General features: G+C 35.9%; 1 protein-coding gene across 1 annotated transcript in view; it reads left to right on the forward strand.

Annotated features, from left to right (window-relative positions):
* The window catches only part of KCNU1 (potassium calcium-activated channel subfamily U member 1), a 142155-nt gene that overhangs the window by 45719 nt on the left and 80383 nt on the right, over positions 1–16053 (forward strand). The window contains 6 exon segments of the mRNA XM_041751038.1: positions 721–873; positions 4913–5025; positions 5381–5442; positions 6130–6142; positions 9441–9530; positions 9656–9753. Coding sequence (XP_041606972.1) covers positions 721–873; positions 4913–5025; positions 5381–5442; positions 6130–6142; positions 9441–9530; positions 9656–9753 — 529 coding nt within the window.

Here is a 16053-nt window from a genome sequence, read left to right on the forward strand (position 1 = left end):
GCGCGATCCTGGAGACCTGGGATCGAGTCCCACGTCGGGCTCCCGGTGCATGGAGCCTGCTTCTCCCTCTGCCTATGTCTCTGGCTATGTCTCTGCCTGTGTCTCTGGCTCCGTCTCTCCTTCTATCTCTCAAGAATAAATAAATAAAATCTTTAAAAAAAAATAATCCCTTTAAAGAAAAAAAATAATAATAAAATAAAATAAAATAAAATAAATATATCATGGGAATATAATGTACAACATCATGACCATAGTTGATGATACTTTATTATATATTTAAGAGTTGCTAAGAGGGTAGATCTTAAGAGTTCTTACCACAAGAAAAAAATAATTGTAAACATTGGGATGATGGATGGTAACTAGAATTATTGCAGTGGTCATTTCAAACATATACTAACACTGAATTATTTGCTTGTATACCTGAAGCTAATACAGTGTCATATGTCAATTATATTTCAGTAAAAACAAGGACAAAAACAAATATTGTACATTCAGGTTAGAGTCAGAGGTCTATGTCATCTGACCCAATTTTAAAACTCTCACTATTTTTGTTTTAAAAAGTGGATCACTAACAATTTCTAAAGGCTAAATTTATTCTCATCACTTCCACTGACATGGGCACAATAAATGCTTTCAGGGAACTGCTTTAAAATAAATGCAGGAAAGATGTCCATTCAGAAAACAACTTCCTTGAATTTTATTTGTTCTACCCCAAAACAGGTTTTTCTGCCAAAGATCCCCAGCTGGAGCTGGACTGCTGGCGACAACATCATCTGCTTTGCCGAGTTGAAGCTTGGATTCATCGCCCAAGGCTGTCTGGTACCAGGCTTGTGTACCTTTCTAACATCTCTATTTGTTGAACAAAACAAAAAGGTAATCTTGTAAATTGCTGTTGAATCTTGGTTTTTTTCCCCCCATATCCTCACATGTCAGGATCAGAAATAGAAAAAAAAAAATTGAGGAAGGCAAGAATGTCCCAAGAAATGAGATTTGACTTCCACTTGAACTACGAAAAGGATTGAGAAGTCTAGATCAAAGTCCCAGGTACTGCACTGACCTTGAAGAAGTTATTGATCTTATTCTTGTCTAAGAATATTTATCTGCAAAATAGAAATCACGTCTTTGCTTCCTACCTGCAGTCTGCAATGTGATGAATATAAATGTAGGAGTACTTTGAATAAGTGGAGCAAAAATATAAATAAAAATAAATGTTATATTGTTAGTGGCAAAATCATATATTTAAATATAAGTTAAATGCATAAAATGGATAATAATAAACATATTCGTTGAACAAATGATGATGCAAATAACAGTTGAAATCTAATTTTTCAGATTATTTTGGGAACATTCCATAAGTAATAACAATAGTCACCATACATTGAGTACCTACTATGTCATTCATTTTAAATGCATTTTGTTTCCCCTTGACATTTCAAAGTAGAATTCCAGTAATGAGTCAGTGAAGCTAACTAGCTTGATCATATAGTAAGTTAAGCAGGAGGAGAATTGTCTGACTTCATGTCTTACCACTAGGTTTGATGCCTGTGGCTGTTGGGTATCTACTCACAATCTCCCACATCAGGTCTTTTGTTACCTTTGAGACAAAATAGGTGGCTTAGGGGAGTATTGGGATGACTGCTATAGCACAAAGTATGACTTTTGAAATGCTACCCCCATGAAATGTTCCTGGGAAGTTTCTACCCCTCAGGTGGACCCGGTATCCCATTGTCCAAAGGCTCTACAGAGAGTGACCTTTCCTCTCCATATGCCTGCCTTTTTACTCAATTTCCCTCTTGGCCTTTCTTTGCATTTTATTTCCTTTGTTAATAAATCCAAAAAATGTTTACATCTTTTTTTCTTTTAAATATCTTGTTTATTTATTCATGCAAGACACACACACACACACACACACACACACACACAGAGAGAGAGAGAGAGGCAGAGACACAGGCAGGGGGAGAAGCAGGCTCCATGCAGGGAGCCCCATGTGGGACTCGATCCCGGGTCTCCAGGATCACACCCTGGACTGAAGGCAGGTGCTAAACCACTGAGCCACCCGGGCTGCCCTGTTTACATCTTTTTTGGTTTCATCCTGGTACTATTTTAAAGAAACAAAACAAAACAAAATCCACCAAACCAAAAAACAAACAAAACAAAACAAAACAAAACATGAAAGTTGCTCTGGCCAGCAAAATGCTAACTTGAGAACACAGACGGAATTCTGTAATTCTTTCTATGAATGTGAGGAAATGTCATATATAGATAAATAGAAATGACCATCAGGCAGTAGGAAATGAGCCCTGATGCTGCTATAATGAACCTGCCTTTGCCTTCTCTTCCTGCTCACTATGTACAGCCTAGAAAATCACTTGTGAGGAAATTGTCTGCTTGTACTGTACACTTAGTGCAAGATAACTGCTCTGCATGATTGTTATGTACACATGCCATAGTGATTCGCTTGGGCTCTCCACAGAGTCTCCAACCAAGACATTGGAATTTGTAAACTGTAGCCACTCAGCAGGCTTTGAATCCATCCTTTTTCACAACTCTCAAGGACAAGGATGTTTGAGAGGGTGCTTCCAAAACTTTAATATGCGTGCATATCCCCCAGGGAGCTGGTTAAAATGCAGCTTCTTGGGCAGCCTGGGTGGCTCAACGGGTTTAGCTCCGCCTTCAGCCCAGGTCCGGATCCCAGACACCCGGGATCGAGTCCCACGACAGGCTCCCTTGCATGGAGCCTGCTTCTCCCTCTGTCTTTGTCTCTGTCTCTGTCTCTCTCTTTCTCTCTGGTCTCTCATGAATAAATAAATAAAGTCTTTAAAAAAATGCATATTCTGATTCCAAAAGTCTGAATGGGGCTTCATTTCTGAAAAAGCTCCCAAAGGTGTCCAGGCTGCTGGTCTGGGGAGACTGTAAATACTTGAGAACATTAAGGAGTGTGAAAGACATTAGTAGTATCATAGTAGACATAGTCTACATAGTAACAAGATAACATGTGTAGTAATGACTCTGATTTTAATTTCCATGGCTGGGAAGGTAAATGGAATAAGTGCCCTCTCCAAAGATTTCATCTGTTTTATGGAAATAGAGGAAGGAGATATAAAACTAACCCTATATCATATTGTTGTTCTCTCTGTGTAATCTAAAGTTGTAACCTCCTCACTGAAGATGATCATCTGTAAATATTCATCATATGAGAGCTTTTTGGTATATAGGAATTGAGAGATTTGTGGTCATGGTAATTTTTCTTTTGAAATTAAGTCTAAAATATACTTTCAGAAGTCTTAAACTGGGCAGTTAGGATAAGATGGTTTTTAATGCTACACTCTGCTCTGGTATTTTAAATTCTCTAATAAACTATTAACTTGGGTTTAACAGCCAGGACTCCATAGTGTCATATATCCCATTTTTCTTGGATTCGACATTTAATTTCCCTGTCAATTTCTGTATCAATAAAATAAGTTATTAATCTCGTAACCTGATTTTTCTAAGTATTACATTAATATCTGTAAAACTTCCCAGTACTCAGATTCAAAGAACTTAGATCAATGATATATGTTTTACCTATATTAATTTCAGGGTGAGAAATTATAGTCCAAAGAGCATTTCCAGTTGCTTCAAATCACACAGCATTGCCTTAGACTTAAACTTAGATTAGATCTATTCCAACTAAAATACTTGAGCTCCCTGACTACTATCTAAATCCAAAATCCATCTTATCTTTCCTTTTCTGATCTTTAAAAAGTAAGCACAGGAAATCATCTCCATCTCTATCATTTTTTTTACTGAAACATTTATGTAAGAAACATTAAGCCATTTTTTTTCAGTTAATGGAACTTAAATAGGGACTCCCAGTGAAGTGAGCACTCCTCAAAAGAGAAATTTAAGAGATTGAGAGAAGGCAGGAGATTCACTAAATCTTGGAAAGGGGATTAGAGGGGGAGTCCTTGGATTGCCTGATACAAGCAGTCCTTATTTGTAAAACAGGATTTGTTTTCTTTATATGTGTGTGTATGTGTGTGTGTGTGTTGTTTTTCCTAAACCACAGGATGGCCATGAGGAGTATTTCTGAACTGGTCTTAACTCTTCATAGCCACAGTGTTTCAGAGATTATAGAAATTAGAGACATTCACCTGAGACTCTGGGCTTTAAAAGGGACCTGTCCTGCCCTGTCAGAGCAGTGTGGTGGGGATTCTTAGGCAGTAGATGGGAGAGGATGATGAGGATGTATGGAGCATAATAAAATTCTTATACAAATATCAGAGACGAGTTACCCAACAGCCACACACCCTGCAAACTGCATTAGCATTTTTGAGAAATATCCTTCTCCCTTCCCATTGCTTTTTTCTCTGCAAACCCACTGCTATCCTTGGTTTTATATTCTCAGTTCCATTGATCAGGATGGCTCTTTAAGTTCATTTAAAGCTATGAAGAGTTCCAATACAGGACAGAAGCCACGAACTTTTTTCTTTGTGGTATGTGGCTAGTCAGTAGAAAACTAATATTTTTAGAAAACAATCTTGAACAGCCATTTCTGTGAAGAGACAACTTCGATTCCATGTTATCCTTCTCATCTTACTGTTACTGACTTAAAAACCAGTCTACTGTGCTGAAATTATTAAAAGAATTCCAGTTTCCAGCAAGGAGTCTTGAATGCCATTGAATGCCATGTATGAAGAAACCAAGTTATGATGCTTTCATTTCATTCTGAGCTCTCTAGTATAAATAGTTGAGATGTAAGAGTTTTAGTTCTTCCTTGGACATGTCTTCAGTTAACCACTAGGACAAATCTCTTTTCTGTGACCTAAGTGCAACGGGTGCTGGTTTGCTGCTTAGCAGGATATACAATTTGAATTATAACATCCTATATCCCATGTCAGTATGCTGCATGTGGCATGATTGTGTATTCCAGGTTTTTCCTAAACAGCCATGGCAAAAATATTTCCTTAATGGCCTAAAGAACAAAATCCTGACTCAACGTCTCTCTGATGACTTCACTGGAATGAGTTTTCCTGAAGTTTCCCGGTAAGTTAAGATAAATGCTTTCCTCATTCTTCATGCAATGGCATTCTTTCAACAATGTTCACTGGGGGCCCACTATAGGCCAGGCTCCATGATAAACCCTGAAGATGTAAGAATAAGCAAGTGTGAATCTCTGCAGTTTAGAAGTTTGCAATCTGTGTGGGACAGTTCCCTATTTGTACCCTCGACATGGCTATGACTTACTTTAGAATGATTTCCCTTACATTTGGGAGACTCTTCCTCTGCTGAGGTGCTAGTGTCTTCCTAGGCATGGATGGAGCACAAAGTGTTGGTCATATTCTTATGAATTAGCACCCGGCTATCCTCTTTCCTCACAATTACTTGTCTTCCTTCCTAGGCTCTGCTTTGTGAAGATGGGACTCATGCTGATAGCCATTGAACACAAATCCACGTTTCATGGTCAAAGGTACCAATAAGACTTTGAATCTCTTCACTTTTTTAAAAGGAGATTCTTTATGATTAAGACTTTTCCAAAAACACAGCCATAACTAAGCTTTTGCCATTTGTTGAGAGCCAATTTATTGGGCACCCAGTCTGCTGTGGTACACTTAGTACTGTCTCTAATCATTGGGGTTAGAATCTAGTGATTGAGGTTAGAATGGTTATGCTAGTGGGGTAGCCATTGTTCTTTACCTTTGTTCTTATGGCCCTCCCCAAATCCTGTTTCATGAGCTGAGGAGAGAAGAAATTGTCTCCTTCTCAGATCTATTCCTTTTAATTTATTATCAAATCTTGTAAGTCTTAACCATAAAATAGCATTAGGAGAATTATTTATGACCAAAACATGCTCCCACAAATGTAGCCTTAGAAACTAAGCTACAAAATATGGCAAAATGGAAATTTTGGTTACTGGACAAAGTCTGCCATTGTTAGGGCAGATAAAAGAAATAAATAATATTATTAGACCATTGGAATTTCTTAAGAACCCATAATGGATAGATAATATGAGGAGTAAGATAATTTATTGTGTAATAAAAAAGAAAATCCAGGAAAAACAGCAGATCAGCTACAATGTTATACATAGAGATAAAAATGCTGAAAAAATAAGAAAAACTGAGTGTCTAAATGGGATGGGGGATAAGAAAGACATTGGATATTGGCTTATGTATGTTTTTTAGTGGAAAACTAAGTTGAGTTAAATTGTAATCAACAGACCAACTTCTGATCCTGATTATGACTAGCTAGTCCTGTGGTGCTGGAGAAGTGCCCATTCTCTATAAAATGAGGAGTTTGCCTTAATACCTGAGACCCTTTCCAGCTATAAAACTTACATTATCAGGAGCCTTAAAATTATAGTGAAATAGTCAAAATTCAAGAAGCTTGAATGATGTCAGATGTACTACAAAGGGACAATTTTCTATGAAAAGCTGGAAAGAAGAAAAACCTAACTAGAGATGTTGCAAAATGTTTCTGGTCAAAAGAAGTCAGTGGAATACTGTACAAAGGAGAGAATACTACTATGGAGAGAATAACAAATAATATTGTCAGGCTGACTAAATTCTATTTAACAATCCTGCCATGCTCAAGAAAATCTCAAAATCTAAACTTGTGCACAGATGTCCTCTCTGCCAAAAATAAGTCATGGAGGGGATCCCTGGGTGGTTCAATGGTTTGGCACCTGCCTTGGGCCCAGGGCATGATCCTGGAGTCCTGGGATCAAGTCCCGCGTCAGGCTCCTTGCATGGAGCCTGCTTCTACCTCTGCCTGTGTCTCTGCCTCTCATGAATAAATAAATAAAATCTTAAAAAAATAGGTCATGGTAAAAAGACTCCAGTCTTAGAACCCATTTGCTAGGCAGTTGAGGTTTTAGAGTGGCCCAGAACTTGGCCTTCAGCAACATGGGCTATGAGTTGGAATTATTTGCAAAGTTTTAAAGGCATATAGATTCCAAAATCCCACTCTGAACTTTATAAAATCAAAATCTTCAAGGGTGGGGCCACAGATTTTTTTAAAGTTCCCATGATATAGTCAAATTTTTCACTGGTATTTGTAAACTACTGAACCAAATTTTAGCATCCTAGATTTCTTTAAACTTTATTAGAATGACTGTGGGACATCACAGACCAGAAACACAAACATTTATTAGGCAGCTAATTTCCACATATGTTCAAGATGTCCTGGTGTTGTTTATTACTTAGCACATAATGTACCCCTAATGAAAGAGGAATCTGCTCCAACTTAGATTTAACTTTGGTTTCTCACCAAAGAGTAAGGTAAATCAATGGGATTAAATCCTCATTTGGATAATAGCAGTCTTTTACACTATTGCTAGTTCATGACCAACAGTGCTACAGATACTTATATAAACTCTTGAATCTTTACAACAATGGGTACCATTCTTAGTCCCATTTTATAGGGCAGGAAGATGAGCCCCAGAAAAGTTATAATTTTCCTAAACTCACATCAACTCCAAATGGCAGAGCCAGAATCTGAATTCAGCATGGCTCTGGTGGCAGTGATTCTTTTTTTTTTTTTTGGTGGCAGTGATTCTGATCACTATGCTGTACTAAATCCACCACAGCCATAAGTGGAAGGAAAATAGGGCATCTCAATTGAGCTAGAGTTTAGACTTGAGTATGGAAAAACTGGAGAGGAAACCTATCTTTTCTCACCTTTTATTTTCTCTTCTAATTCATACACTTGAATATACTTGACAACTTGAAAAATCCTAGGATGTCTGGGTGGCTCAGTTGGTTAAGCATCTGACTCTTGATTTCAGCTTAGGTCATGACCTCAGACTTGTGAAATGGAGCCCTGCATCAGGCTCCATGCTCAGTGGGGAGTCTGCCTGAGATTCTCTCCTTCTTTCCCTCTCCCTCTGCCCCTTCCCCTGCTTGCATGTTTGCATCTCTCTCATAAATCAATCAATCAATCTTAAAAAAACAAAAAACAAAAAACTCCACAACCTGGAAAAGCCTTTGACAGTCATAAGGATTTGTTTTAGGGACTAATTTGTCATCTGCTAAGAGTAAATCTGGATCTGACCCCAGTCAGATAATGTTATAAGCTTGTTCCAGTAGTGAACATTCTCTAAGAGAGCAACTGGACATGATCCATGTAGAGGATATTAAGCCAGTTTGGAAAAATCTTCAAAAAGAGTTCACCTCTTATTTCAAATGCAAACACAGATATTGTGATAGTATCTTCATAACTAAATATTTAATATGAGTTCAGAGGAGGCTCCCTTAAAAAGAAGAGATATGAAGATACAACTAAGTTTATGCTTGCTAGCTAGTGAACATCAGTTGATGCTATTGGGGTGGAGGCATAGTTTCATGTTCTTTTCTTTTCAAAGTTAAAAGTATTTATTCTGCTCATTAATATCAGTCAGTAAATATTTGGAAAATTCTGTTCAATGTCTCAGGTAATAAACTATCTCAACATAGCCTCAACACAGCTATCCAGCATCTTTCTACTCTTGGTATAGTCTGGCAGAGCTTTTGTGGTGCAACCCTTTTATTTTTGTAAGCCTCTTACACTCAAAAGTTATGTTGGAGTACACTAACAACAAAATAAGCTTTTCCAGAATTAAGACTTGACTTCTTTCCAATATTAATGTAAAAGGAGTGTTTTAAGGGAGGAAAAAAGTACTCTTACCATGTGCAAATGAAGTGATGGGAGTTTTAAGGTTATAAGACCTCATTGTGTTGGAAGTCTGAATTAAAAGAAATAAGGATGGAATATCCCAATAAACATAGGGGGATATGTGAGGAATTCAAATAGTCATAATGTAGTACTGTACCAAGGAATATGAATACCATGGGTGAAATTTGTAAGATGTCATTTTCAAATATGTAAACCATAAGAAAAGAGAGAATCAAAGTGTTCATGTAGCAGTAGTAACAATTCAAGTGGCTCCTGCTCTTAAAAATCTGGCAATCGGGATAGAAAAAAAAATGAAGTCAAAAGAAATATGCAAGTTCAAAAATTGCATAGGCAAATAAAAGGAACTTTTGAATCCAGCTGGGTAACTAGACATAATTTAATTTTATGAGGCAAGTAGCCTTGGTTAAACACTATTACTAGGGCTATAAGACTTGCAACCATGTGGCTGTGGCCACAACATTGGATAGCCTAAATTAGCTAGGCTTCATTGCATCTGATTTGGTGTAACCATTTCAGATTGAAGACACAGTCCAGGAAGGAGCTCACTCTTACATCAATTGTGTGCAACTCAGCAATCATGTTGTGACCTGGCTCCCTTCTGGATATTTAGCAGCAATCAAAGAAATATAGTCAAATGCATTTTTTCTATTGTGTTTGGCAGTAAAAGGGGATGGTCTTATTAACTGGATTAATGGATTTAGGGAATCCATTGGTAATGACAGAATGAAACACCAAACATTGCCACAGAAATTAAAGGGGAAAATTACTGTATTTTTATTTTCTGTTTCCAGTGGTCTGCTACTAAATCCATCTGCACAAGTAAGGCTGCGTAAGAACACATTAGGATTCTTTATTGCTGAATCTACAAAGGAAGTCGTAAGGTAATTTTTTAATTACTTTGTGGGGAGAAAGTCCTAAAGCAAATGCAAGTTAATGGAAGACAGACTGAGTTTCCGTAAGTGTTAAGCCTCACATAAGTCATTCTTGATTTGCTTTCTTTGTCTAGAGCCTCCCTTTACTGTGCCTCCTGTCACAGTGATATCTTTATTCCTGAGCTGATTGGAAAATGTAGCTGCAAAACCAAGATCCATGAACAGTTCCCAGGTAACTGCACTTTATATCTGGTTGCCCTCAGCCCAGCTTCTGGGGATGAGAAAGGCAGGAAGTTCTGTCTCTTAAAAGAAAATACCCATTTGAATTTGGCCAAGAAGTGGCAGAGATTTTCCCACTGGGAATACAAGGCCTGAGAATCAATCTTTCGGAGCTGGAAGAAATCTTGCTAGATGTCTAGTTAGACTCCTTCACAGGCCAGAAAAATGGGTATCGAAGGAGATTCAGTAACGTTCAAAGTTAAAGACCCAATTGGAGGCACCTCCCAACTCAATTCCGGACCAGCTGACTTTCAGCCCATTGCTTTTCACTCCATCACAGTGGTTTTCCCATTTTCAGTCCCAAAGTTCAGCCTGTATCTGACTACTGGCTTGGCTACCAGGCCACCTCATGACTACTCTTTAAAAAAAAAAAAAAAAATTTATTGAGTTACGTTTATTTGACAAACAACATTGTGTAAATTTAAGGTGTGCAAAGTATTGATTTGATATATTTATATTGCAGTATCATTGCCATTATAGTGTTAGTTAACACCTCTATTGTGTCACATAATTATCATTTTTCCCAGTGTTGGGAACAATACCTATTCTGTGAGTACTCTGTTTCCTGAATGGATTGTATGGGGTTAAAAATTTACTCATTCTGACACAGTGATGAGGATATGTAATTTTTTCCTCATCTCTAATTGAACTCAATCGCTTACCAACAACCTTTCCTACTTAATAGCTGCAGAAGAGAAATTAATCTCAAGCATCCATAATAACTTCTTCCTTTTTAAAGGGAAGATTTAAAACAGTCTTTTCAAGGTTCTTTAAGATTCTATGGGTAAAATCCCAGTGTTTCACCATTTAAACGTAATTTGAAATTTGAATTTCCTACTAGGACTATTCTCATCTCTAAGGTTCTTATCCTTTCCTTCTCTCCAGTATTCTATTTAAATGCAGGAGTGTGCTTAACATCATAATTGGTTTTTGTTTTGTTTTGTTTGTGAGAGAGAGAACAGATGGGGGAGAGGGGCACAGGGAGAGGGAGAGAGAGAAACTTCTGCAAAGCCCCTTTTCTAGTATTCCTGGTCAATTCATTCCATATATTATTTTGGCCCCTCGGCTGTTTGGGATTTTTCAGTCTCCTGGAGTGTATATATGTGTGTCAGGAGGTGGGCCTTCTCTCTGCTTAAGCCCACTTACTGCCTCGTCTCCTCTCTAGTCATCTTGCAGTGTTACCAGTCTTCTAAGCACACTCCACCAGTGAAAATCCATATGAAAGTGGAAACATATCTCTCATTTTTCCCCCTTGCACACTGCAGAGCTATCCTATTTTCCTTCTCCAGCCACCCTTCACCAACCTGAAACACAAATTGTGTATATTGGGTGTCGGGGAAGCCGACTGGGTCCTTTTTGAGGCATCCTGGCTCTAACATTTTTATATCTCAATAGCTTTATTAAGATATAATTTAAATACCATGAAATAAATACATTTAAAACATACAATTCAGTGGGTCATAGTGTGTGAACAGATTTGTGCAACCATCACTACAATTTTAGAACATTTCCATAACTCAGAAAGGAACTACATGCTCAGTAGCAGTTGTTCCCCATTCTCTTCTGTCCACACTCCTGGCTACTCCTACTCGGTCTCGGTATATAGATTGGCCTGTTTGGGCCATTTCAAGAAATAAGAATCAGACAGCATGTGATCTCTTGTGTCTGGCACCCTTCACTTAGCCATGGTGTAGCATGTATCAGTTACTCATTTCTTTTTATGGCTGAACATTATTTATTCTATGGATATACTTCATTTTGTTTATTCCTTCATCTATTGATGGACACTTGAATTGTTTTCACCTTGTTGATATTGTGGATAATGTTGCTATGAATATTGGCACTCAGATATTCTGAGTTCCTGCTTGCAATTTTCTGTGTATATGCTCATAAGTAGGATTGCTGGATCAGATATTAATTCTTTGTTTAATTTTTTGAGGAACTACTATACAATTTTCCACAGTGGTTACATTATTTTACATTTCCACCAGCAATGCACAGGAGTTCCAATGTCTCCACATCCTTAAAAAAAAAAATAATAGCCATCCTAATGGGTATACTGGGATCTTATTGTGGTTTTAACTTGAATTGCTCTGATGGCTAATGAAGTTGAGCATATTTTTATGAGGATCTTATTGGCCATTTGTATGTCTTTTCAGATCCTTTACCCATTTTTATTTATTTATTTGTTTGTTTAATTTTTTTCCTTTACCCATTTTTTTAAACTGGGTTATTATCTTTCTGATATTGAGTTGTATATGGTCTTTATATATTCTATGTACTTAGAATATATACATTTCTTTTATCAGATGTATGTTCTGCCAATATTTTCTCCCATTTTGGAGTTTGTCTCCTTCCTTTCTTCATATAATTTGAGGTACAAAAATTTAAATTTTGATGAAGTCCAGTGTTGTATTTTATCTTTTGTTGCTTATGGTATGTATGTGGAATAGCTAACCTGAGGTCATAAAGATTTACTCCAATATTGTCTTCTAGGAATTTAATGTGTTCAGCTGTTACTTGTGGTCAGTGAACTATTTTGAGTTGATTTTTATGTTTGGTGCAAGGAAAGGATCCAATTTCATTCTTTTCCTTGTGGCTATTCAGTTGTCCCAGCAGCATTTTTTAAAAAATTGTCCCCTGTTTAACTGTTTGTGGTATCCTTATCAAAAAACCATAGATTGCAAAGGTGTGGGTACATTTGTGAGGCTCAGTTTTATTTCTTTGATCTGTATGTGTAGCATTGTGTCAGTACCACATTGACTTGACTGCTGCAGTTTTGTATTAAGTTTTGAAAATGGGAAATACGAGTTCTCAAAGTTTGTTATCTTTTTCAAGATTTTTTTGATTAGTCCCTCATTTCCTTATGAATTTTAGGATAAACAGGTCAATTTCTACAAAGTAGCCACCTGGGATTTTGATTGGCATTGTGTTGAATCTGTAGGTCAATTTTGGAAGTATTGCCATGAAGATAGTAAGTTTTCCAACCCTTGAACATGCGATGTCTTTATATCTATTTATATCTCTAATTTCCTTCAACAGTGTTTTATAATTTTCAGATAATTGGTTTTATACTACTTTTGTTCAGTTGATTCCTATGTGCTTTGTTCTTTTTAGTACTATTGTTAATGAATTTTTTTAAAAGATTTTATTTAATCCTTTAAATCAGAGAGTGAGAGCAAGACTGTGAGTGAAGGTAGAGGAAGAGGTAGAGGGAGAGGAAGAGAATCTCAAGCAGACTCCACACTGAGCACAGAGCCCTACATGCGGCTCAGTCTCACAACCCTGAGATCATGACCAGAGCTGAAACCAAGAGTGGGATGCTTACCTGATTGACCCATTCAAGAGCCTCTTAAATTGTTTTCTTGCTTCTGTTTGCAGATGATTCATGGTTAAGGTATAGAAATAAAGTTGATTTTTGTGTATTGATCTTGTATTCTGCAACCTTACTGAACTTGTTTTATTAGCTCTAATTCTTTATTTATAGCTTTTTATTTCACTTTCTTGCAAAATTACCCTGGAATAACCTCCAGTACAATATTGAATAGAAGCGGTAAGAGCTTTGTTCCTGACCTTAAGGAGAAAGCATTAAGTATGAGGTTAACTGTGAGTTTTTCATAGATGCTCATTATCTGGTTGAGGATATTCTCTTCTATTCCTAAATTCTTGAGTTATTTTTTCTAGTTTTATAATGAATGGTTTTGATCTTTGTCAAATGTTTTTTTTTTCTTTTTTTTAAACATGTGGTTTTTGTCCTTTATTCTATTAATATTACATTAATTGATTTTCAGATATTAAGCCAACATCCTATTTAGTTGTAGTGTAAAATCCTTTTTATATCTGCTGGAATTGGTTTGCTAGCATTTTGTTGAGGAATTTTACATCTATTTTCAAAAGAGATGTTGGATAGTAGTTTCCTTTTTGGGGGGTGATGTCTTTGCTTTCCCCATCATGGTAAATTTGGCCCCAAAGGATCAATTGAGAAGAATTTCTTTTCTTTTGGATTTTGGAGGAATTTGTGAAGGATTATTGTTAATTCTTCTTTAAACACTTGATAAATTTTTACCAGTAAAGCCATGGGCCTAATTAAAAAAAAAAAAAAAAATATATATATATATATATATATATATATATATATATATATATATATATAATTAAATCTCTTTACTTATAGACCTATTCAGGTTTTCTGTTTCTTCTTGAAACAGTTTTGATGGTTTTCTCTTTCTAGAAATTTGTTCATCTAATCTCTGTTATCAAATTTGTTGACATACAAAGTATTGTATACATAAATATTCCTTATAATCCTTTTCATCTATGTCACATCAGTAGTAATATCCACCCATTCATTTATGATTTTAGTAATATGAATGTTTCTTCATTTTGGTGGCCAATATTGCCAAAAATGCTTGTCAATTTTGCTGGGTTTTTCAAAGAACCAATTTTAATTTATTTTTATCTACTATTGTTCAATCTTTAAATTATGTATACTCTAATTTTTAGTATTTCCTTCTTTAAGCTTGACATGGGTTAATTTTCTCTTCTCAATATCTTAACATGAAATATTACATTAGGTCATGTGATTTTATAAGTTTTTTAATAAATAGAAGTGTAAAATCAAAAAGTTTTTCTAAGCACTCTTTAGGGATATGCCATGTATTTGATGAGTAGTGTTTTAATTTTCACATTCATCTAAAAGTATTTTATAATTTCACTTCTGATTTTTAAGAGGAGGACCCATTGGTTATTTAGACATGTGTTCTTTTTATTTCCACATATTTATGAATTTCCTTAATTCCTTTTTACTGATTTTTCATTTCATTTCGTTGTAGTTGAAGAGCATACTTTGTATGATATAAATTCCTTTAAGTTTATCCATATTTATTTTATGGACAATTATATGATCTATCCTAGAAAATATTCAATGCATAGTTGAGAAGACTATTCTTCTGTCATTGACTGGAATGTTCTATAGATGCTTGTTAGGTCTAGTTGGTTTATAAGGTCTTTTTTTTAAGTCTTATATTTCCTGACTGAGTTTTGCTGATAGAACAATGGGTAGTTCTATCTGTTATTGGAAGTGGGGTATTAAAGTTCCGGCTATTATTGTTGAATTATCTATTTCCCCATTTAAATATGTTAGCTTTATGACTTATATGCTTTGGGTTTATACTGTTATGTGCCTATGATCTGTTATATCTTAGATTAACCATTTTATCATTCTAAAATGTCTCTGTCTTTAGTAATATATTTGTCTTAAATTCTATTTTGCATGAAATTAGCATAACCCCAGCCCTCTTTTGGTTACCATTTACATGAAATATCTTTTTCATCCTTTTTCTTTCAATCTATTAGTGCTTTTGAATCAAAAGTATGTGTTTTGTGTGCATGATAGGGTTGGATCATGTTTTTTCTCCAATCTGCCAATCCTTGCTTTTTTATTACAGAGTTTAATTCATTCACATTTAATGCATTAACTGATAACTTAGTATTTACAACTGCTGTTTTACTGTTTCTTATATGTCATATCTTTTTTGTTTCTTAAGTCATTTATTACAGACTTCTTTTGTGTTAGATATTTCTTAGTGTACCATTTTAATTCCGTTGCCATTTATTGTCATATATATTTTTTAGTTATTTTCTCGGTAGTTGGCCTGGGATTTAATGTTAACATACAATGTATAATAGTTTTGTTTAGATTAATGCCAAGTTAATTTCTATAGTATACAAAAACTATGTTCTTATATAGTTCCATTTCCTCCCTTTAGGTTATCATCACAAATTCTTTATGTATATGTGGCCATCAGCATAGATTTGCAATTATTTCTTTTTACATTCATCTTTTAAATCAGATAGAAAAAAATGGTTTTGGGGATCCCTGGGTGGCTCAGAAGTTTAGCACCTGCCTTTGGCCCAGGGCATGATCCTGGGGTCCTGGAATCAAGTCCCACATCGGACCCCTGTGTGGAGCCTGCTTCTCCCTCTGTCTCTGCCCCTCTCTCTCTCTCTCTCTCTCTGTGTGTGTGTGTGTCTCATGAATGAATGAATGAAAGAATGAATGAATGAATGAATAAATAAATAAATAAATAAATAAATAAATAAAATAAAAGGTTTTTTTTTTTTAAGATTTTATTTATTCATGAGAGACACAGAAAGAGAAAGAGAAAGAGAGCAAAGGCTCCCAGTGAGCAGGAAGCCTGATGTGGGGCTCAATCCCAGGACCCTAAGATCATGACTGAGCCAAAGGCAGATG

This window comes from Vulpes lagopus, chromosome 4 (assembly GCF_018345385.1).
Source record: "Vulpes lagopus strain Blue_001 chromosome 4, ASM1834538v1, whole genome shotgun sequence".
Lineage (NCBI taxonomy): Eukaryota > Metazoa > Chordata > Mammalia > Carnivora > Canidae > Vulpes > Vulpes lagopus.